The sequence below is a fragment of the Delphinus delphis genome, chromosome 5, assembly GCF_949987515.2.
Source record: "Delphinus delphis chromosome 5, mDelDel1.2, whole genome shotgun sequence".
NCBI classification, from domain to species: domain Eukaryota; kingdom Metazoa; phylum Chordata; class Mammalia; order Artiodactyla; family Delphinidae; genus Delphinus; species Delphinus delphis.
The window spans coordinates 9,497,079-9,520,106 of NC_082687.1; the positions used below are offsets into that span (position 1 = coordinate 9,497,079).

The window sequence follows — 23,028 nt, forward strand, 5'->3', positions numbered from 1 at the left end:
AGCCAAAGATAGTTGCTTGTGTCTTTCCCAGATTAAGAAGCTGTAATGTCTTTTTCTTAGTACTGAAAACCATGTTTGTGTGAAAATTATGCCGTTTCATCACTCTTTTTAGTTACTAGTTGCTGCCTGGATTGTCCGTGCTGGACTTTTCTGCTCTTTTACTAACGCAAAGTTTGTGGGATTGTTCTGTGATATAGCCGAGAAACAGATGTTTGTACTCCATGCCAAAGTCAACTGGGGTTGCTGCTGACTACTGTGTATCGTAGTTTAAATAACCTCATACTATATACTCTCTAATATGTCGACAATATGCTTGTATAAGAGAATGGCAAAGAGTAAGGGGAGAAAGGAGTATTAACACCAAAAAGTTAGTAGTTCAGAGGAAAACTAGGTCTTGTTTCAAACCCCGGTGTCCTGTATCCAGGATTAGAGACAAGAGTATATATCTACAATAATATATAACCAAATAGTCACAAGGTTTCCAATTTTCCAGTTCCGAAAGAAAACATTCCATGACTGAATATTTAACAAGAACCTAATGCCACACATAGAAGTTGACAGAAAGATTAATTACACAGAGATATAGCCTTCAGATAATGTATATAGGCCACGAGCAAATTGAGAGCCAAGAATATTCTTGCTTTATAATCTCGGCACCTAAGCGAGTACCTTACTAAAGCTGACTGAGGGTTTGGGTAATTACCACATGAATGAAGGAAGGAAGAAAGGAATGTATATGGATGGATGAACTGTTCTAGCTTGTTACTTGTATGTCTGAAAAGTTTGCTATGGAATATTTTACAGATGAGAGAACTTAATGGAAGTCTGAGAATCAGACATTTGTTGGAGTAGTGAAATCATAAATCCCATGAAGCATCTCTACTGGGAAAACAACCACAGAAAAGTCTTTGATCAATTTAGTTCTCTCTTTTCTGCAGCTGTTATATTTTGCACTACAGAAGAAGTACAAAAACTGGTCCCAGTTTATTTTCATGTGACTCCACTTTTTCTTTCATCCCTTCCTTAGTGGTAAAATACTAATCACCCCCCAACCACTAGAAGATAAGGATTAGAAAATAGAGGAAGTAAATTTCTGATTATTCATTCCATTAATTGGTTCTCATAGAAATTTGGAGAGCATAATTTAAAGTGATTTTCTTGTATACTCACATAATTCAATAATGTATGCTTTTCTTTTTTATTATCATCATTGAGATTAACTTCAAATAATGCTACAGCTGAAGTGTATATATAAAAATAAGGTTGTATATATATATATTTCACAATTCAGCCTGTGATGCGTGAAAGAGCAGAGACGTTGCAGATGACTTTTTGTTTACACGTGCACATGCGTATATGTCCTTGAACAAAATGTGGCTCTCTGGATGGGGCACAGTGGAAAGGAAGCACCACAAAACTTTTTCTCAAGTTCCTTGTATAGTAGAAAAAAAAAGGTTAAACTCCTTGATTCAGCCCATCCAAACAAAATTCCATTATCAACGTGAAATTTCTCTTCAAAATCAGCAACACATGAAATATGAGTGAACCTAGGAAAGGAAAGTTACTTCATGTTTCTCTCATGGGTTTTCCTGATAATAATGGCCTGTGTTTTTCCATTTACCCTTAGCCTCGTCAGACACCCTTCACTGCTTCCATAGATCATCCTCCCAGAGGTCACAGATCCCACAGAACCTACAGAAACAGGAAATCAAACTTCCTGAGTCCACTGCAAAACACAGAAACCTGTTTCCTCTACACATCTCAAATTGGCAAAGCTCTGTCTTGGCAGATTCAGTGTGGAAGCAGCCATCGAAGAGGCTAGAAGGACTTTATCCCCCTCCCGATTTCACACGAGCTTTCTAGCTTCAAACTACTGAAATGAAAGGAGCAAGGCTATTCATCCTCCTTTCTAGTTTATGGAGTGGGGGGATTGGGCGTAACAACACTACACATACTTGGACTACACCCGAGGATGAGAACTCCTGGAACTCCCAGACCTCTGCTCCGGCTCCTCTAAGCAAAATACAAAGTCTTCAGGTGCTGCCAACCACCCAGATCACATCAGTGGAGATGGCCACAGCTCCCGAGGCAAGCACTTCCGAGGAGAGTCTTCTGAAATCGACATTGCTTCCCTCAGAGACAAGTGCATCTCCCGAGCGTGTGAGAAACCAAACTCTCACACCCACAGGGAAGACAGAAGTGGTACTGAAGTTACAAACTCTTGCCCTCCCGACCAAATCGAGCATCAGGTTCAGTCCTAAAGCAGAGTCAGTGGTCCTTTCCAACTCCACCCTGAAATTTCTTCAGAGCTTTGCCAGAAAGTCGAATGAACAAGCCATTTCTCTAAACTCGGTTAGAGGCGTTGGAAATCGATCCCCACGGGAAACGTACCTCAGCAGAGGTGACAGCCCTGGAAGCCAAAGAACCAGCTACCAAAAATCAAGCTTTGAAACAACTAGAGGAAAGTAAGAAACATTCTTTTTTTTTTCTTTCTAACTATAAGGTTTATAAGATTGCAAGCTAACAGTTGTCTCACTTCCAGAAAAGGATTTCATGTCCAAGATGAAACCAGATCATATTTCAGTTAGGTGAGGTAATTAAGTGTTACCTTATCTAAAAGGGAAAAGATGAACAAACAAAACGCAGCGATTTATTGTAATTGAAGTGGTCGAAGTTACTAATAGAGGTGCTTTAACTGGGGATAGTCGGTAACAAACAGTGTAACCTCACAGTGACTGTTAGTTAATTCAGATCAAGGGTATGTTGGTTGTGCTCAGAACTACAGACACAACATGAAAGAAAAAATGTCATTACAGTTAAGGTGTGAACAGATTTAAAAACTGAAACAGCCTGCGCTGTGGAAAGCTCAAACTAAGCAGAGCTAGGTTGGAATCCTGGCTCCAGTACTGTCTAGATCCTTGACTTGAGCGAGTCAATTGATGTCCCTGAATCTCAGTTTCTTCATTTGTAAAAGACAGATATGGTATAAGGAGTACAGATAAAAATACCAACTTTGCAGGGTTATCATGCAAGATTCAAATTAATGAGATGTGCTTAGACACACGCTTCTCACAGAATAGGTACTCAACAAGTCATCTTTTACTAGGGCCATTATACTAAATTATGCCATCATTATGAATGGGTTGACTAGAAAGGCCAATTTTTCAAATTGATTTTGATTTAAAATGAGAGAAAATTCAATTTGAATTGTTGAAGCAAAATAATAAGACAAAGCTTAAAGAAGTATCATTAAAGAAGTCTTTCAAAAGGACCAAAAAACAAAAACAAAACCCTGGAAAATGCGCGTCAATGTTCTATTCATTTAATGTTCACAGTTAAACGCCTGACTATATAAAATAATTCAAGTTAATAATAGCAAATAACACCTGCTATGAAAGGCATTGTGTTAACACTGTTGTTGATATAAACATGAGACACTGGGAAGTATATAAGCCAATAGATTTGTATTTATGTATTCTTTATTATTCAAATCCATTTTTCACTGTATTTCAAAGGTTATGGCATTTTTTAAAACATGAAAGTAAATTTGATTTTATAAAAACTTATTAACATGGTGGAATTTGGAACATGCCAATTTACTGTAAAAACAAATGCTACAGATTACAAAACGTTCAACTTAGGATAGATAGACTGTCTAAAACAGACATTTTAACAGATATAAATTAAACTTTCTCATGTTTAGGAACAACAGAATGTGGTCTATTAAGTAAAAAATGTAATTTATTGAGAGTCTTTTCTGAGTCATGTATAATATCATTTCTATTAATCATATTTTGTTAGACTATGATTTAATTTTTTAAACCAATTATATAGAAGTCTTAGGCACTCATAGGAAATGATTTGAACCTTTTAGAGATGTTATTATAAAGGGATTTTTCAATAGACTAGTAAATATAACCAAAAGAAGGGAACAGTTGAAAGTAAAATACCAATTAAATTTTACATAGCATATAGAAAGTGGCATATGGTTGTTTCATAATTAGAACTAGTAATTGATAATTTGGTGAATACTAGTTTTTAAATAAATGCTAGTTGCTTTATCCAAAGACCTCACTGTCAAAGCTTATGACCCCTTACTTATTTGATGACTGTTTATACATTGCTGGTCTCGGGGGAAACAGAATTTTTCAAATAAAAATAATTCCTGCTCCCAAGGAATGTGTTATATAAAAAGCAAGCACCAACATATCTCAGATTTTTAAAAATTCATTATATGTTAGGAGGAAACAAGATATTAAAGGTGTAACTTGCTAAGCCAAACTCCATCCCATGCATTTTCCAATGAAAAGAATCTTAAATTATTTCTAGAGAAAAGAACTAACTGTACTTAGAGATTCTACATCCTGAGGTCCTACAGAGCTAAGGTTCTCTTTGGTAATACTTTTCTTTTCTTTTATAAATTTATTTCTTTATTTATTTTTGGCTGCATTGGGTCTTCATTGCTGCGTGTGGGCTTTCTCTAGTTGCGGCGAGCGGGGGCTACTCTTTGTTGCGGTGTGCGGGCTTCTCATTGCGGTGGCTTCTCTTGTTGCGGAGCACGGGCTCTAGGCACGTGGGCTTCAGTAGTTGTGTCACGTGGGCTCAGTAGTTGTGGCTCGCAGCCTGTAGAGCGCAGGCTCAGTAGTTGTGGCGCACAGGCTTAGCTGCTCCATGGCATGTGGCATCTTCCCAGACCAGGGCTCGAACCCGTGTCCCCTGCATTGGCAGGCAGATTCCTAACCACTGCGCCACCAGGGAAGTCCCGGTAATACTTTTCATTAAGTATTCATTCATTAAGTAATACTTCATTAAGTCCCAGACTTCTTACTCATTAGCCATGCAATTGATAATGGTATTAGAGAAAACTTAGGTCCATCTATTATGGCCACAGTGCTGATGCAAATAAGCCTTGGTAAGGTCAAAAGAGGTCTTTCATATTTTTGTTTGATTAGCAAATAATGATAATAGCAAACACTTTATGGCATTTTTCCTAGTACTGTACTATTCTGAGTGTGTGTGTGTGTGTGTATATATGTATACACACACACACACTCACATATTTTCAATCCTTTAATCATAACCATAATTCCATGAAGAAGATTCTGTTACTATTTCATTATAGAGAGGTTAAGAAAATTAACTAGGGTCACTTAGCTAGTAAATCCCAGGACAAAAATTCAAACCCAGGCTGGCTGGCTTCAGAGACGTAGCTCTCAATCCGTACATTATACTCCTTCAGCAAATACAGTCTATTATCCCAACTGGGAAAATACGAGTGGCCAGTTTATTTCCCCACTTCTCAGGCTTCGGAGGCTATTCTTTGCCTCCAGAATAAATTCCAGATTTCATTCCCAGTCGGTCATACAACGCCATCCTTGATCTGGCTCCTGCCTACTTCCCCAGCCTCATCTTCTGTGACTTTCTGGCCATGAAAATTTGTAGTTTTCTAGTCCACAATATGCTGTTTGTTAAACCTATCTTTGTTCCCTGTTTGTCCCTCTGGCTAGCATGGTCTTCTTTTCCCATCACCTACTTCTTTTACACCTGATGATAATACCTCCACGAAGCTTTCTCAGGCTCAGTTATGTGGCCCCTCTAACTGTTCATATAGCTCTCTTTGAATTCTTCTATCACCGCACTTACAATGTTATAATTACAGTGAACTTGTGATCTCCTTGAGTTTAGGGACATATTTCCAGTGCTAGTAAGGTGTTTGGTTTACAATAAGTACACAGTATTTAACAAACTGAATGTAAAGTTTATGGATCTATATGTGAATATATAGATGAATCCTTCCCAAAGAAATATTTCTGTATAATAAAACCTTGTTGACTTGGGATAAACTCATCTTAGGTTTGGGGTTTTTTTTCAATACTATTTTTGGAATTTTATAGTGGTTCTATGTAAAAGGAATACTTCTGTCAATAGAATTTTTCTGGCACATTTTTGTCTCATCTTGTACTTTCCCTTATCTTACCACCACAGGAACTCCTGGCTACACCAGAGCTGTGGTTTCCTGTCTGGAACAGTGGGTGTTGGTCAGTGACCAAGCACTTTGAAACAGGCAGGATAAAAAGAAGAAATTGGGATTAATGCATTTAGGTATTGAACCAGTATTTGCTGAGGACCTAATATGTGCCCAGCATTGTGCTTGTGCTGAGGGTAAAACAGTGAAGACAAACTCCCACCTGTTCTGTCCTCACGGAATCTGCAGTCCAGTGGGAAAAGGGCATGGGGAGGAAAAACAGTACATCACAAATGCTGATGTTGAATCAAAATGGTGATGAACAAACATTCTGAACGAAGTTTATGAGAGAACATAACAGGATGAGTGGTCTACCTGGAGGCTATGAGCTTTCCCTGAGAGGATAGTAGGTGAAACGAGATATTGGCATTAACTGCCTACCTAACTCCTCTCACAATCCCAACCCCTGCACACACGTACTTGAATCTTCATCTCAGTGAACGGCTAGTTCCATAACTAGAAACCTTGGGTATGCCCTTTATACTTTTTCTCTCCCGGCCTTTATATAATCAATCAAGAAGTCTTCTTGGTGTTCCCTCCAATATCCCCCAAATCTGCCAGCTTCTCTCCACCTTCACCACACCATGTTATTCTTAGCCACCATTATCTACTACTTAGTCTCTTAACTTGTCCATGTTTCCACTCTTGCCTCCACACAAGTGTGAGATCTTTCAAACTTTTTTTTTATTGAATACATTTGACATAGAACATTGTAACATTTAAGGTATTTAAACTTTAATTCAGGTTAATGCGTTTCATTGGATGTAAGACTTCATCTATTGTGATGTGATTTTATGTACGAATCAGAAAGTATGACATTATTTAAAGTTTTCAGATTTATCTTATTTATCTTATTTTATATCACTTTTGCCTCCTTGAAATGAAGATATAAATGAAACTGGTTAAGACATTTCTAAGGCAATGACAAAAACTACTGTCTGACTAGTAGTGACTAAAATATATCATTGATTTCAAAACATATTCCTGATTTCAGAGACGTTTTAAAACCTGTGAAATTTAGTATTTTGCTCACATGCTCAAAATCACTTAGTAGCTTTCCAATACATTTAGAATAAAATCCTAAATCCTCACCATGCACACAGGGTCCTGCTTGACATGACCCCTGCCTATCTTTATGATCTCATTTTCTACCATGCTCCAAGCTCACTCCTCTCAATCTCGTCCAGCCACACTGCCCTTCCTCCTGGTTACTGACCATGCCAAGTTAATACATATCTCAAGAAAACTCCTGTTTGCTCTTGAGAGAATGCTCTTCCCTCAGCATTTAGACAAGTGGCTCCTTTTCTTATGCAATTTGAGCTTTAATGGCCCTCCCTCAAGTAGACCTTCTCTGACCACCGAATGGAAAGTTGCCATCCTTATCTTATCACCCTTATTGTTTCTTCAGAGCATTTATTTGAAATTATTGGGTCTATTTATGCAGACAGTTGTGTATTTTATATTTTTCCACAAAATACATTCTGTGAAAATAGGACCCTTGACCTTCTTACTTATTATTATTCTATTCACTGCCAACAATAGTGCCATGCACATAGAGAGAGCTCCACAAAACTCTGTGGAATGACTGATTATTGGATGGATTTGGAGTTCACAGCGGAGATAAACACTAGAAATATAAGTCTGGGAAATATGAGAACTATAGAAATACGGATGCTCAATTGAGGAGTTTTTCTTTCTTTTTTTAACGAAAGGGAGGAGGGAGAGAGGGCAGAAATCAGAGCTCATCCAGAGAGTTTCCCACTTACTTGTTTGTCATTGTATTTGATTTTGCATATAGAATGGCCATAAATATGGTAAAATGTTAATGAAAGGGCCAGAAGGGAAAAGTTGAATATGAAACAAGATGAATCCTATATTTGCTGAGTTTGACTTTATTTATTTTAGAATTTCACTTGTTTACTCTTTCTATAAGCTATGTAACTTGCTTTATGTACAAATAGGTGGCTCAAGTTAAATGGATTCTGATTTCTAATATGTCTAACATGATAAACTCTACAAGTCTTTTATTAAACCACTTGTAAATAGAAAATTTAAATTTTAAAATTTAATGGTTTAAAATTACAAAAACTAACCATTAAATTACTTCTGCTGCCTATCGTAATATGCAATTTTCTGCTTAATTCTGTAAATTATGAGGTTTTACATGTGAAAAATCTGGTCAATTAAATTCAGATGCCACCTTAGTCCATTCAGGCTGTTATAACAAAATGAGCGACTGGGTTCCTTATAAACAACAGAAATTTATTTCTCACAGTTCCGGAAGCTGGAAACCCAGGAACAGGTTGCCAGCATGGCCTTTTTCAGATTCCCGACTTCTCATTGTACTCCTACATTGTGGAAGGCATGAGGGATCTCTCTAGGGCCACTTTTATAAGGGCACTAATCCCTTATACCTAACCACCTCCCCAAATCCCCATCTCTCAATATTATCATAATGGGAATTTGGATGTCAACAAATGAATTTTGGGGGGGACACAAACATTCAGTGTTTATCATGTATAGTTTGCAAAGTTCTTATCAGTGGCCTAGTAGCATCCAAGGGGATTATTCTCACATGCTGTTAAATTCTAAAAAGAAGCACACCATTATATTAAAGAGTATTTTTTATGTCCTTGAGAAATTAAATGTATCTACTACATTACTGCCAGTGAAAATACTAAAGTATATTCAGTATCTCAGCTTTTTTCTCATTAATCGTTTCCTTTTTTATTTCTTTGATGTTTCTACTCACTAAATTGCTGCTGAATATACACACACATATTGTATGATACGTGCCAGAATTTATACCGTCTAGGTGATTAAACAAGAAATGTTTGTACACCTTCTGTTTCTTTAAATACCAAAATATTAATTTAAAAATGTGTTATTTCGGGAAATGCTAAAAGAGTCAGTTTACAGGAACAACTGGTTTAAGTATAGAATTAAGCATCACAGCACCTATTAGCTTGCCTTTCCCGAGGCTCTGTGGTCTGCACACTGGGAAAGTCTGACACCTACTGGAATAGAATTTACAATGTCCCTGAATACGTTGAAGTAACAGGATGGGGAAAAGAAACAAAAAAATAAAGTTAGGTAAAAGAAAACAAATTTGTGAAAAAAGTTTAATTAAGGTACCTTTAAGAATTGTTTCTTAGGTATAATATATGTATTTTTATATCTAATTCAGTGTACCTCTTAAAAATGTACTGTCATTGGCTTTAAAACTTTGAAAATAGGTTGGATCCAAAAAGCAAACTCCATGCACATCCTGAGAGGGGGACACACTCAGCTCATTCTCCTAAAATTTTACACTGAGAAATTATTAGTAGTATTATTATTGTATGTACACAATGATTTGTGACTCTGAGGTACTATACGGCATATATCATTAAAAACTCAATTACATACTACACTGTGCCCACCGTGGAAGGCAAATCAGTGCCTGACCAAAGATTTTCATTGCAAAAGTTGGTATATAAAAGGGGTTTCATCTTAAAACCTAAATTAACCAGAAAATTAAAGTATCAGAAATTCCCCATAATCTGAGCTTTTCATGATTGCCTCTCAAGATTTGTTTCAAATATTTACATGATTCTTTTATAAAACTAATACTTCTATCCCAGTTTATATATTATATAGACTTTTGAAAAAGGATGGACTATATAAAGGTATTTACACTAAAATAAAATGAACCACAATATTTTTTTAATTTGAAAATAGTGATTTTCTTAAGGCGATTCGTATCAAGATGGACTTATCTTTTGGACTAATAGCCAAAACTAAATATAAAAAGTCTGATGCTTTATTTGTGTGTGATTTACATATTAAGAATCTTTTTACTAAATCTAAATGCTTACTTCCAGTTTCTGTTAATATTTCTTTCACACTGGGTATACTTCCTTTCTCATTTATGACTGATGAACTACCTGTAAATCCTGGTCTCTCATAATAATTAATAATTTCATCTTTTCTTTTTAGTTTGATTGAAAAAAATAAAGATTCCTATAAAGATTCCATAACATTTAGGAAGTATTTTTGTTCATAACTACTTAAGACTATAAAGACATTTAGAATATATCTCTTCTGAGAGCTAAGCCTCATCATATGAATTGAACATCACCAATAATAGTCTTCTGTCATGGTTTTCTGGAACTTATTATTGACCTGATATACATAAGCAATTATGGTTAAGATGAATTTATCAGGTCATTACAGAAACAAGAAAGGAGCAACCTCTACTTGTGTACGAGGCCAGAAACAAAATGGGAGATATATACATACATATATATAGCTATATAGGTATCTATTCCCTTCATAAAAAATCCTACTGAGCTCTCTGAATCATCTAGGCATTACCAGCAGCAGCAAGTGTTTTACATATATTAAGTCATTTAATCTCACAACAATCCTGTGAGGTAGGTAGGTAATATTATTATATTCATTGTATCGATGAGGAAGCCACATTGAACAAACAAGCTAATGGCTAATAAGTTGTTTCATTTTCTCTTGTTCCTCGTTGAATCCCTAAGTGCATCTCAATAACGGGATGACAGGAAACAAAGTCAAAATGTCCTTAAATACATCATCTCCCCAAGCAGAAAATCTTCTCCAACTTCCAAGAGAAAATCACATATCATTGGCTAGTTTATGGAGGGGATGTTGCTGGTTCACCTTGATTTCTAGTGAATAGCCTCAGGACTTGGTATTTTCATGCTATGGTGTCAATTCAAATCACAGGTTATGAATATAAATGTTTAAACATTGTCTTCTACGAACAGGATGACAAGCAATTTATTAATCTGTGTTCGAAGGACTAGTATAAATAAATAACATTAATTCTTAGATTGATATCTTCTATTTCTTAAGGAAAATACTTGTCATGGTCATTATTTAAATGAATCCTTTGTTGCTTCAGTCCACTCTCAATTCAGGATAAGAATGGATATGTTTGGACCAGGGTTTGGTCAGGGTACACTTCAAATGGCAAATGACCAATTAATGAAATCTTTGTTTTTAATTTAGTGTTTTCACGGCTCCTTGGAAGACCGGATTTCTAAAATGTTTCAACCAAAAGTACAGTGATTGTTTACTTACAATGCTTTTCTTAGTTCATTATCCACAAGACTTCAAGTTGTCTCTGTCAAAATAGAATCCTTTGCTCCCTTTTGTAAGTTCTGCAAGCCAGGCTCACGTTCATAAATAACAAAAGATGTCTGCTTTTTCTTCAAACAAACATTTTACCTATTAACTTGGAAAATCCAAAGGATCAATACAAGCTTTTTTCAGTACATGTTGCCGCACAAAAGCAACCATTAAAGAGAATCCCAAATGCAATCTGCTGTTAGGAGTGTTCGGACCCCACGGAAAGCTCAATACTTCAAAGAAACCGCTCTCCGTCGGCCATAATCACTCTGGAAAGGTACAAAGGATCTCTAGATTTAAGCAAAATACTTGTCTGGGATCATTACATTTGCTTTTATACTGGCCTGTCACCATTTCACCATGCTGAATTTTCTGTTTTTAAACTTATATTTTCAGATTATTTAGTTTTAAATTTATATTTACATTTTTAACATCTCTTGATGAGCTTATTTCATCGGTGGCATAAACCTAATTACAAGTCACACCAGGGGCTCTGGCTGTGGCTTGTTCTTCCAATTTACACTGGATCAAAGATTGCTGGGCCCCTGGCAATCTGCTTTTCTGCCTACTCAACTATTTTAGTCATGAAATGGTTTCACTATTTAGGGTTTTAAACAATCTCTGCAGGTGACACTGATTTATTCTCACAAACAATATCTTTCTGTTTGTCTGTCTGTCTTTCTAACAACCATCTCTTTTCTTTTTTTTTTCAGTATCCAGGGTATGCAGGGACGGTGGTATTTTTTTCCTGCCTCGCCCTGTGCTCTCCATAGTCATTCAGCCAGTGCTCACGTGACAGACAATGTGTGCTTCTGATGAAGTTAGACGTTCTCTGTAATTAGGATAATCAGTGGATTTGCAGGAGAAATCTATTTTTAAAATATCCCTTTATCACGGTGTCTTCATTAATTTTAAAATTTTTATTTCCTGTTTTTGCCGTACTTAGTTTCACATTATTTTGCCAAGTATCACCACGCTTGAACAAAATATACCAACGTGTCTTTTCATGCCTTTATGGAGCTGAATTTTCAAACTTCTCATTCAAGAGAACCTTGCACAATAAGCTGTACAGTGCTCAATTTATCTGCCTTAGACAGATGAATGGCTGAGTCAGCTTTATTTGTAGAGGAGCATGTGGTCCAAAGAGGCCTAAATATTCCAAAGCAGATGTTTACTAACTTTAGTGACTCTACTCTGGGGAAAAATGTGTTCCTTCTTTGCTTTTTAACATTTAGGTTGACTTCTGCATTATTTTAATTATAATAATAATTATTATTTTAAGCAGCATAGAGTTCTTATGTTTCACTGATTTAGTGGCGTACATCTCATATTAATTTGAACTCATAGTGATTTGATTTTACAGTCATGTACCATTTCCTTTAGTACTAGATTTTGTAAATCATTTCTGCCTCTACCCTCGATAAAAAACCTCAGAAAACAAATGAGAGGGAAGAATATAAATTTAACATAACAAGGTACATATTCACAATAGGGAAAAAATGACAGAAACAGAAAAGTAAAGAGAAAAAAATCATGCTATAATCCAATCATTCAATCTATAGTTATTAAGAACTTTCTACAGTTTAGTATAGGATGTTTTATAATAAAATAACTGGTATTACAACCAGAAATGAGGCTGATTTTTGTTTTCCTAAACAGTATCTATATGATTTTGGTTGGCTTCTACCAGAATGTCATCTAAAAATAGGTATTTAATAAAGGCTGTTTTTGTCTGATCACGGCATTTTTGTGGCAAATGGCCTACTTTGATGCTGTTAAAGTTTCTCAGCTTCACTGGAGCGTGGTCAATTCATATTCCTCTACTATCTTATATGTTGAAGACAGTAAGCATACATGGATGGATATAAACAAAGGTTTTTAGAAACGGGCTTGAGAAAGTTATGGCTACAATATGGTCTAATTGATAAGACATGTGGATCAGAACAGCAATTCAGCTAAATCTTTCTGTAAGGCAGGATTTATTTGTTATTCTTAATCATATCATTTAAAATTGTGCTATATTTGATACGAAATAGATGTATTATAATACCTAATTTTACCATATGTATCCCTAACAGTGTATCATTCACTTTTATTTTTTAGCTTTATGTAAGAAAAAAGCATTGTATGGTATTATTTCTGTAACTTGCTTGTATCACACAAGTTTATTATAAGTTATATTTGGGTTATTGAATAGTACAGTTCATTTGTTTAACTGGTGAATAATACCTATGTGTAAATATTTCAATGTATTTCTCCATTCTATGGTAAATGGACATTTAAACCACTTTTAGGTTTTGATAGTTATGAATAATGCTTGCTACTATAAATACTCAGATAACATGATTCCTGAACACATGTGCAAGAGTTTCTCTAAAGTATATATCTACAAGTGTAACTGCTGGGTCAGTATACGCATGTTCATTATTACATGATATTAACATTGTTTTTCAAAGTGGTTTTACCATATATTTCTACGAACAGTATATATGAGATTCCAGTTCTCTATATCCTCTGAACACGTGAGATTGTCAAATTCTCTAAATTTGCTTATTTGGCGACATACACCAAGAGCCTGGAAAGGTCTTTCCTAGCCTTCATGAATTGGGCCTGGTGTCAACCAGCAGCTTTACCAGAAACTCGGGGTCTGTGTGATGCAGCAATGTTGGCTGCACCTGGAAAACCCTTGAGTTCACGGGAGATGAAGGAAGGCACATCCGGGGACTCAAAGCCCACTTCTTCCTTTATAGGAAGCACCTTGGCACACTAGAGGCTTGCCCCCTCAAAGGCTTTCCCCCTTAGTGCTAGTTCTGAGGGGTTAGCCATCCCCTCTGAGAATGGAGGTTTGGAGAGACAGAGCACGTGTGTGAGCACGAGACTCCTAGGTCACAGCTCGGTCAATATCCCAGATTTCAAACGCAAGAGCTGAGAACAGTCTGTGGGCTGCAAATCTCTAGAAAAGGACCTTCCCTCACTCCCCTCAAAAAGCGGAGGGAGGGGCTTCCCTGGTGGCGCAGTGGTTGAGAGTCCGCCTGCCGATGCAGGGGACACGGGTTCGTGTCCCGGTCCGGGAAGATCTCACATGCTGCGGAGTGGCTGGGCCCGTGAGCCATGGCCGCCGAGCCTGCGCGTCCAGAGCCTGTGCTCTGCAACGGGAGAGGCCACAGCAGTGAGAGGCCCGCGTACCGCAAAAAAAAAAAAAAAAAAAGCAGAAGGAAATCAAACAGCCTCAAGAGGCGTGAGAGAGAAAGCAAGAACCTGAGGGTTTAAGAACCCATTGCATCTCCTAGTTCGGTTACTGGAAAGAAGCAAGCCAATATAGCAGGGACTATCTATAACTTGGCTATAAGAATTCCCTGAGAAGCCACTGAGGACCAAGTCTCCAAGACGACTGACTAGCTTGGACCTGAGGATTCACTTAGGGAACCCTGGAAAGCTTTCCATTGGAGATGGTTGTCAGAACTGTAGCCTACACGCATGCTTCCCAGCTGCCAAGGAATCCGTCCAAGCAGCTCCAAGACTGTAGCCAGTTTGGTCAGAGGATCCTGCTAGTATTTCTCCCCCATGTGCTGAGGTGGACTTGCCTACCGCAGAGGAGCCTAGGAAAGTCCAGCCTCTGTTTCGCTCGCCACCCTGAAAAACGTACCCAATAGGGAGGAGGGTGGAAGAGGTGACTGTATCCCCTTGAAGAAAGTGAAGTGGGGAGTCTGCCCGAGACTCAGAGCTGAATATGACAGAGGATATAGGCTGAAATAATCAAGGCCTCACTTCTTTCTGAGCACGCTGGGGTTTAATCTTCATGGGAGAAGATCAAAACATTTTACCTCCCCAGCAGAGATCACAGACGAGCTAATCTAGACGTCTGGGCAATTTCCAGGTAGAATGCATTTAGGCCTCCACGTAGCCCATGGTATTTAGCACCACCAAGGTTTGCTCCTCCTGGAAAAGTTTCCTTTTAACATACATATTTACACACTTAAAAGCAGTTCAATGCCTGCTAGCTTGGCTCATACCAAAGAGGGTTAAAACTCTCACTGAGGAAAAACCCAAATGTGTCCAATTGTATAAAGGCCTCTTTCCTTGCAAGAAACAGGGAGACAGCTGGTTTCCTCCCATTTTTCCTCTTTTGCAAAAGAAGTCTTAATTGTAAGTTCGTGTTGTAATTCGAAGACCCATTCTCAGGCCATTTTCCCCCTGACTCTAGCCGATGTTGGAGCTAGGCAGTGTTACAAAAGAAAGTCATTTTCTTCTTTTTCGTAACTCCAGTATACCACATACAGTAGGAAGTCATACAGAATTAAGAACATAATACGTTACCATTTATAGAATAAAAGCACGTAGCTAAAAGAGCCACATTATCAGAAAGGACAGGTACAAACTTACTGATACGAGTTCTATATCCAGTTGATTCTTAGATATTATCTCCATTAGAAAACATTATCTCCATCTTCAAAATACTTCAGCCCTCTCCAGCCACTCTCAGATGTGTTTAATATGTAAGAGAATTCTTAGTGAGACTGTTGAAAATAGCTCTTATCAAGTTCTGTTTGTGTTTTGGAAGATTTTTTTGCTTTGCTTTACAGTCGGCTAAATGTAGGCCAAGTCTGACCACCATATTTATTATTTAAACTGCAAGTAATTATACACAATTCCTCTTTGTCCTGTTACTGCCTTAACAATCTCAACCTTCCTTAAATCCCTATTTGTCTAATAACATTGTCCCACCTGTTTTGTTTCTTTAGTCTCTGCCTTTCATTAACTCACTCTAAAGACACAGGTGTGCTTTTTATTCCATGCTGGCCACCAATTTGGAAATAGACGATTTTTCTCTTAGCTCCCATTTCACTAATTTTACTTCTTATATTTCCTATTTATTTTTACTGTGCTTACTCCTTAGACTGACTGGTATGATCACATGTCTCTTCTTTTCCCTTCCTGTTAAATTAGCAGGTATATCGTCGACATACCCCATTTTGGAAGGGCTTTTTCTCAGGATGACCAGAGCAAAATGACACCAAGGAGGCGTCTTGGGTGGAAATTCCTCTAACCTAGGCACAGAACACGTTCTGCAGTGGAGAGTTTTCCTGATTTACAGTCCCTCATTTCTCCTTTACCCTCTCACACAACATGGTAATCGGGGCAGGTTCCATTAAGGACACACACCTGTATCTATACCTCCAGGCGATCATATTAGGCATGGGTGAAAAACCAACCCCTGCGTAAAGGCAAGATTTCTAGTCAGGGAGCAATATCTTACTGCCTGATTCAGAGGACCCCCACTAATATCAGGTTTAATATTTTGCTACAGTCATCCGCGAGCCAACCCCTCTTAACCAATCCTAACAAAATAGACATCGACAAACATGGACAAAGAAATCCAAAGTCTTAGGACTCCATCCTTTGAGTACCTCAGCAGCTGTAACCTTTTATATTGTCTCCCTCCCTTCTCACAATCCTGAGAAGGTTATTAGACAACTTTACGTGCTGGCACGTTTTAACGATGTTACTCACCCAAAAGACGTCTGATCCAGGTGCAGTTTCTTCTCTCAAAAGTGAAAGTAGCACCAAGGAGCCTGGAGAGCAGCAGCGGGAAGCAGCAATGTGACAGCTGACCCTCTAGACAAGTTTGGTCTGGGTGGCCGCTCAGGGTGGGTGACGAGGGCCTGCACTCTGCCAGGGGCTGTGGTGCCTTTGGCAGGTAGTCATGAGATTTACGTCCCTTTGTGGTGACCAACACTGCTACCGAGCAAGGGCTCCTTGCCCAATGTGCACAGAAGCCAATACCAAGGCACCGGCTTTGGAGAAAATAAAAGCTCTACTGCGAGATCGACCGGCAAGGAAACAGGAAGCAAGGCTCTCGCATCTGTCTGCGAGATCGACCGGCAAGGAAACAGGAAGCAAGGCTCTCGCATGTGTCTTCTCCATCCAGGGCTCGCGGTGAAGTTTAGGGGGATTAGGGAAATTTCAAACTTGGAAGCTGATTGGCTAGGCTTGAATTAGTCCATATAAGCTCCCACTGTTGCCGGGAGCCAGGTTTTCCTTGTTGAAGAACTTCTCATTTCATAAAAGCCTCAACATGTCTATTCTTTGAGTTCCATAGACTGAAGATTCTCGGCTCTGGGGTTATACTGCACACGTGGGTTCCTGTCTTGCACATGCCCGGGGCTGTCTGTAAAATAACTCAAGGTTTGATTAATCAACGTCCTCTTTAAGGATGCAAAACCAGTTTAAGCTGGTCAATGTTTTACATGCTGTTAAATTTAACAAGAACAATGTTATTTTTCCTATTATAAACAGTATCTCTCTTAAATTTGTTGTTAGCACATCAAACTATAACTGATCTTAACTGTATGGCTAAACTTTTGTATTAATTATAAAACATTTTATATTGATCTTCACTAAATTGATGAACTCATTCATTATTATCATTTACATATAGACTCCTTTATATTTTCTTTCTTCACAATCATATCACCTGCTGCTAATAAGTTATTTTTTCCCTCATTTTAGATCCTTACATCATTTATTTATTTATTTTCATCTTACTGCACATTGTTCAGTGGAAGTAACAGATCTACGTCTGAGTCACTACCTCAGTCTAATATTGATATCTGCATAAGGGCAATTTTGGATTTGACTTAGCTTATAGCTAAACAATAGAGATTCTGGTTTTAGCTCTGATTTATTCTTAATTTACTTTTATCTTACAGTGCTTTTTTTCTTTAATATCTTTACTGGAGTATAGTTGCTGTACAATGGTGTGTTAGTTTCTGCTCTATAACAAAGTGAATCAGCTATACACATACACACGTTCCCATATCTCTTCCCTCTTGCGTCTCCCTCCCTCCCACCCTCCCTATCCCACCCCTCAAGGTGGTCACAAACCACCGAGCTGATCTCCCTGTGCTATGCGGCTGCTTCCCACTAGCTATCTATTTTACCTTTGGTAGTGTATATATGTCCATGCCACTCTCTCACTTTCTCACAGCTTACCCTTCACCCTCCCCATATCCTCAAGTCCATGCTGTAGTAGGTCTGTGTCTTTATTCCCATCTTACCCCTAGGTTCTTCATCATCTTTTTTTTTTTTTTCCTTAGGTTCCATATATATGTGTTAGCATATGGTATTTGTTTTTCTCCTTCTGACTTATTTCACCCTGTATGACAGACACTAGGTCCATCCACCTCACTACAAATAACTCAATTTCATTTCTTTTTATGGCTGAGTAATATTCTATTGTATATGAGCCACATCTTCTATATCCATTCATCTGTTGATGGACGCTTAGGTTGCTTCCATGTACGGGCTATTGTAAATAGAGCTGCAATGAACATTTTGGTACATGACTCTTTTTGAATTATGGTTTTCTCAGGGTATATGCCCAGTAGTGGGATTGCTGGGTCGTATGGTAGTTCTATTTTTAGTTTTTTAAGAAACCTCCATACTGTTCTCCATAGTGGCTGTATCAATTTACATTCCCACCAACAGTGCAAGAGGGCTCCCTTTTCTCCACACCCTCTCCAGCATTTATAGTTTCTAGATTTTGTGATGATGGCCATTCTGACCACTGTGAGATGGTATCTCATTGTAGTTTCGATTTGCATTTCTCTAATGATTAATGATGTTGAGCATCCTTTCATGTGTTTGTTGGCAATCTGCATATCTTCTTCGGAGAAATGTCTATTTAGGTCTCCTGCCCATTTTTGGATTGGGTTGTTTGTTTTTTTGTCATTGAGCTGCTTGTAAATTTGGCGGATTAATCCTTTGTCAGTTGCTTCATTTGCAAATATTTTCTCCCATTCTAAGGGTTGTCTTTGGGTCTTGTTTATGGTTTCCTTTGCTGTGCAAAAGCTATTAAGTTTCATTAGGTCCCATTCTTTATTTTTGTTTTTATTTCCATTCCTCTAGGAGGTGGGTCAAAAAGGATCTTGCTGTGATTTATGTCATACAGTGTTCTGCCAACGTTTTCCTATAAGAGTTTGATAGTGTCTGGCCTTACATTTAGGTCTTTAATCCATTTTGAGTTTATTTTTGTGTACGGTAAGGGAGTGTTCTAATTTCATACTTTTACATGTACCTGTCCAGTTTTCCCAGCACCACTTATTGAAGAGCCTGTCTTTTCTCCATTGTATATTCTTGTCTCCTTTATCAAAGATAAGGTGACCATATGTGCGTGGGTTTATCTCTGGGCTTTCTATCCTGTTCCATTGATCTATATTTCTGTTTTTGTGCCAGTACCATACTGTCTTGATTACTATAGCTTTGTAGTATAGTCTGAAGTCAGGGAGCCTGATTCCTCCAGCTCTATTTTTCATTCTCCAGATTGCTTTGGCTATTCAGGGTCTTTTGTGTTTCTATACAATTGTGAAATTTTTTGTTCCAGTTCTGTGAAAAATGCCAGTGGTAGTTTGATAGGGATTGCATTGAATCTGTAGATTGCTTTGGGTAGTATACTCATTTTCACAATGTTGATTCTTCCAATCCAATAACATGGTATATCTCTCCAACAATTTGTATCATCTTTAATTTCTTTCATCAGTGTCTTACAATTTTCCGCATACAGGTTTTGTCTCCTTAGGTAGGTTTATTCCTAGATATTTTACTCTTTTTGTTGCAGTGGTAAATGGGAGTGTTTTCTTAATTTCACTTTCAGATTTTTCATCATTAGTGTATAGAAATGCCAGAGATTTCTGTGCATTAATTTTGTATCCTGCTACTTTACCAAATTCATTGATTAGCTCTAGTAGTTTTCTGGTAGCATCTTTAGGATTCTTTATGTGGAGAATCATGTCATCTGCAAACAGTGACAACTTTATTTCAACTTTTCTGATTTGGATTCCTTTTATTTCTTTTTCTTCTCTGATTGCTGTGGCTAAAACTTCCAAAACTATGTTGAATAAGAGTGGTGAGAGTGGGCAACCTTGTCTTTTCATGATCTTAGTGGAGTTTCAGTTTTTCACCATTGAGGTTTATGTTGGCTGTGGGTTTGTCATATATGGCCTTTATTATGTTGAGGAAAGTTCCCTCTATGCCTACTTTCTGCAGGGTTTTTATCATAAATGGGTGTTGAATTTTGTCAAAAGCTTTCTCTGCATCTATTGAGATGATCATATGGTTTTTCTCCTTCAATTTGTTTATATGGTGTATCACGTTGATTGATTTGCATATATTGAAGAATCCTTGCATTCCTGGAATAAACCCCACTTGATCATGGTGTATGATCCTTTTAATCTGTTGTTGGATTCTGTTTGCTAGTATTTTGTTGAGGATTTGTGCATCTATGTTCATCAGTGATACTGGCCTGTAGTTTTCTTTCTTTGTGACATCTTTGTCTGGTTTTGGTATAAGGGTGATAGTGGCCTCGTAGAATGAGTTTGGGAGTGTTCCTCCCTCTGCTATATTTCGGAAGAGTTTGAGAAGGATAGGTGTTAGCTCTTCTCTAAATGTTTGATAGAATTTGCCTGTGAAGCCATCTGGTCCTGGGCTTTTGTTTGTTGGAAGATTTTTAATCACAGTTTCAATTTCAGTGCTTGTGATTGGTCTGTTCATATTTTCTATTTCTTCCTGGTTCAGTCTCAGCAGGTTTTGCATTTCTAAGAATTTGTCCATTTCTTCCAGGTTGTCCATTTTATTGGCACAGAGTTGCTTGTAGTAATCTCTCATGATCTTTTGTATTTCTGCAGTGTCAGTTGTTACTTCTCCTTTTTCATTTCTAATTCTATTGATTTGAGTCTTCTCCCTTTTTTTCTTCATGAGTCTGGCTAATGTTTTATCAATTTTGTTTATCTTCTCAAAGAACCAGCTTTTAGTTTTATTGAACTTTGCTATCGTTTCCTTCATTTCTTTTTCATTTATTTCTGATCTGATCTTTATGATTTTTTTCCTTCTGCTAACTTTGGGGTTTTTTTGTTCTTCTTTCTCTAATTGCTTTAGGTGCAAGTTTAGGTTCTTTATTTGAGATGTTTCCTGTTTCATAAGGTAGGATTGTATTGCTATAAACTTCCCTCTTAGAACTGCTTTTGCTGCACCCCATAGGTTTTGGGTCGTCGTGTCTCCATTGTCATTTGTTTCTAGGTATTTTTTGATTTCCTCTTTGATTTCTTCAGTGATCACTTCGTTATTAAGTAGTGTATTGTTTAGCCTCCATGTGTTTGTCTTTTTTACAGATCTTTTCCTGTAACTGATACCTAATCTCATGGCGTTGTGGTCGGAAAAGATACTTCATACCATTTCAATTTTCTTAAATTTACCAAGGCTTGATTTGTGACCCAAGATAGGATCTATCCTGGAGAATGTTCCATAAGCACTTGAGAAAAATGAGTATTCTGTTGTTTTGGGATGCCATGTCCTATACATATCAATTATGTTCATCTTGTTTAATGTATCATTTAAAGCTTGTGTTACCTTATTTATTTTCATTTTGGATGATCTGTCCATTCGTGAAAGTGGGGTGTTAAAGTCCCCCACTATGTTTGTGTTACTGTCAATTTCCCCTTTTATGGCTGTTAGTATTTACCTTATGTATTGAGGTGCTCCTATGTTGGGTGCATAAATATTTACAATTGTTATATCTTCTTCTTGGATCGATCCCTTGATCATTATGTAGTGTCCTTCTTTGTCTCTTGTAATAGTGTTTATTTAAAGTCTATTTTGTCTCACATGAGGATAGCTACTGCAGCTTTCTTTTGATTTCCATTTGCATGGAATATCTTTTTCCATCCTCTCACTCTCAGTCTGTATGTGTCCCTAGGTCTGAAGTGAGTCTCTTGTAGACAGCATATATACGGGTCTTGTTTTTGTATCAATTCAGCCAGTCTGTGTCTTTTGGTGGGAGCATTCAATCCATTTACATTTAAGGTAATTATCGATATGTATGTTCCTATTTCCATTTTCTTAAGTGTTTTGGGTTTGTTATTGTAGATCTTTTCCTTCTCTTGTTTTTCTTGCCTAGAGAAGTTCCTTTAGCATTTGTTGTAAAGCTGGTTTGGTGGTGCTGAACTGTCTCAGCTTTTGCTTGTCTGTAAAGGTTTTAATTTCTCCATCAACTCTGAATGAGATCCTTGCTGAGTAATCTTGGTTGTAGGTTTTTCTCCTTCATCACTTTAAATATGTCCTGCCAGTCCCTTCTGGCTTGCAGAGTTTCTGCTGAAAGATCAGCTGTTAGCCTTATGAGGATTCCCTTGTGTGTTATTTGTTGTTTTTCCCTTGCTGCTTTTAATATGTTTTCTTTGTATTTAATATTTGACAGTTTGATTAATATGTGTCTTGGCATGTTTCTCCTTGGATTTATCTTGTATGGGACTCTCTGTGCTTCCTAGACTTGATTAACTATTTCCTTTCCCATATTAGGGAAGTTTTCAACTATAATCTCTTCAAATATTTTTTCAGTCCCTTTCTTTTACTTTTCTTCTTCTGGGAACCCTATAATTCGAATGTTGGTGCATTTAATGTTGTCCCAGAGGTCTCTGAGACTGTCCTCAGTTCTTTTCATCCTTTTTTTTTTATTCTGTTCTGCAGTAGTTATTTCTACTATTTTATTCTCCAGGTCACTTATCCGTTCTTCTGCCTCAGTTATTCTGCTATTGATCCTTTCTAGGGTATTTTTAATTTCATTTATTGTGTTGTTCATCATTGCTTGTTTCCTCTTTAGTTCTTCTAGGTCCTTGTTAAATGTTTCTTGCATTTTCTCTATTCTATTTCCAAGATTTTGGATCATCTTTACTATCAGTATTCTGAATTCTTTTTCAGGTAGACTGCCTATTTCCTCTTCATTTGTTAGGTCTGGTGGGTTTTTACCTTGCTCCTTCATCTGCTGTGTGTTTTTCTGTCTTCTCATTTTGCTTATCTAACTGTGTTTGGGG

At 37.4% G+C, this 23,028-nt stretch overlaps 1 protein-coding gene across 1 annotated transcript in view; it reads left to right on the plus strand.

The window, feature by feature from the left end:
* Positions 1 to 23,028, plus strand: part of MMRN1 (multimerin 1) — a 77,351-nt gene that overhangs the window by 9,254 nt on the left and 45,069 nt on the right. The window contains exon 3 of the mRNA XM_060011984.1: positions 1,628 to 2,465. Within this exon, the coding sequence (XP_059867967.1) occupies positions 1,879 to 2,465 (587 nt within the window). The 5' untranslated portion in view covers positions 1,628 to 1,878. The remainder of the gene's footprint in view (positions 1 to 1,627; positions 2,466 to 23,028) is intronic.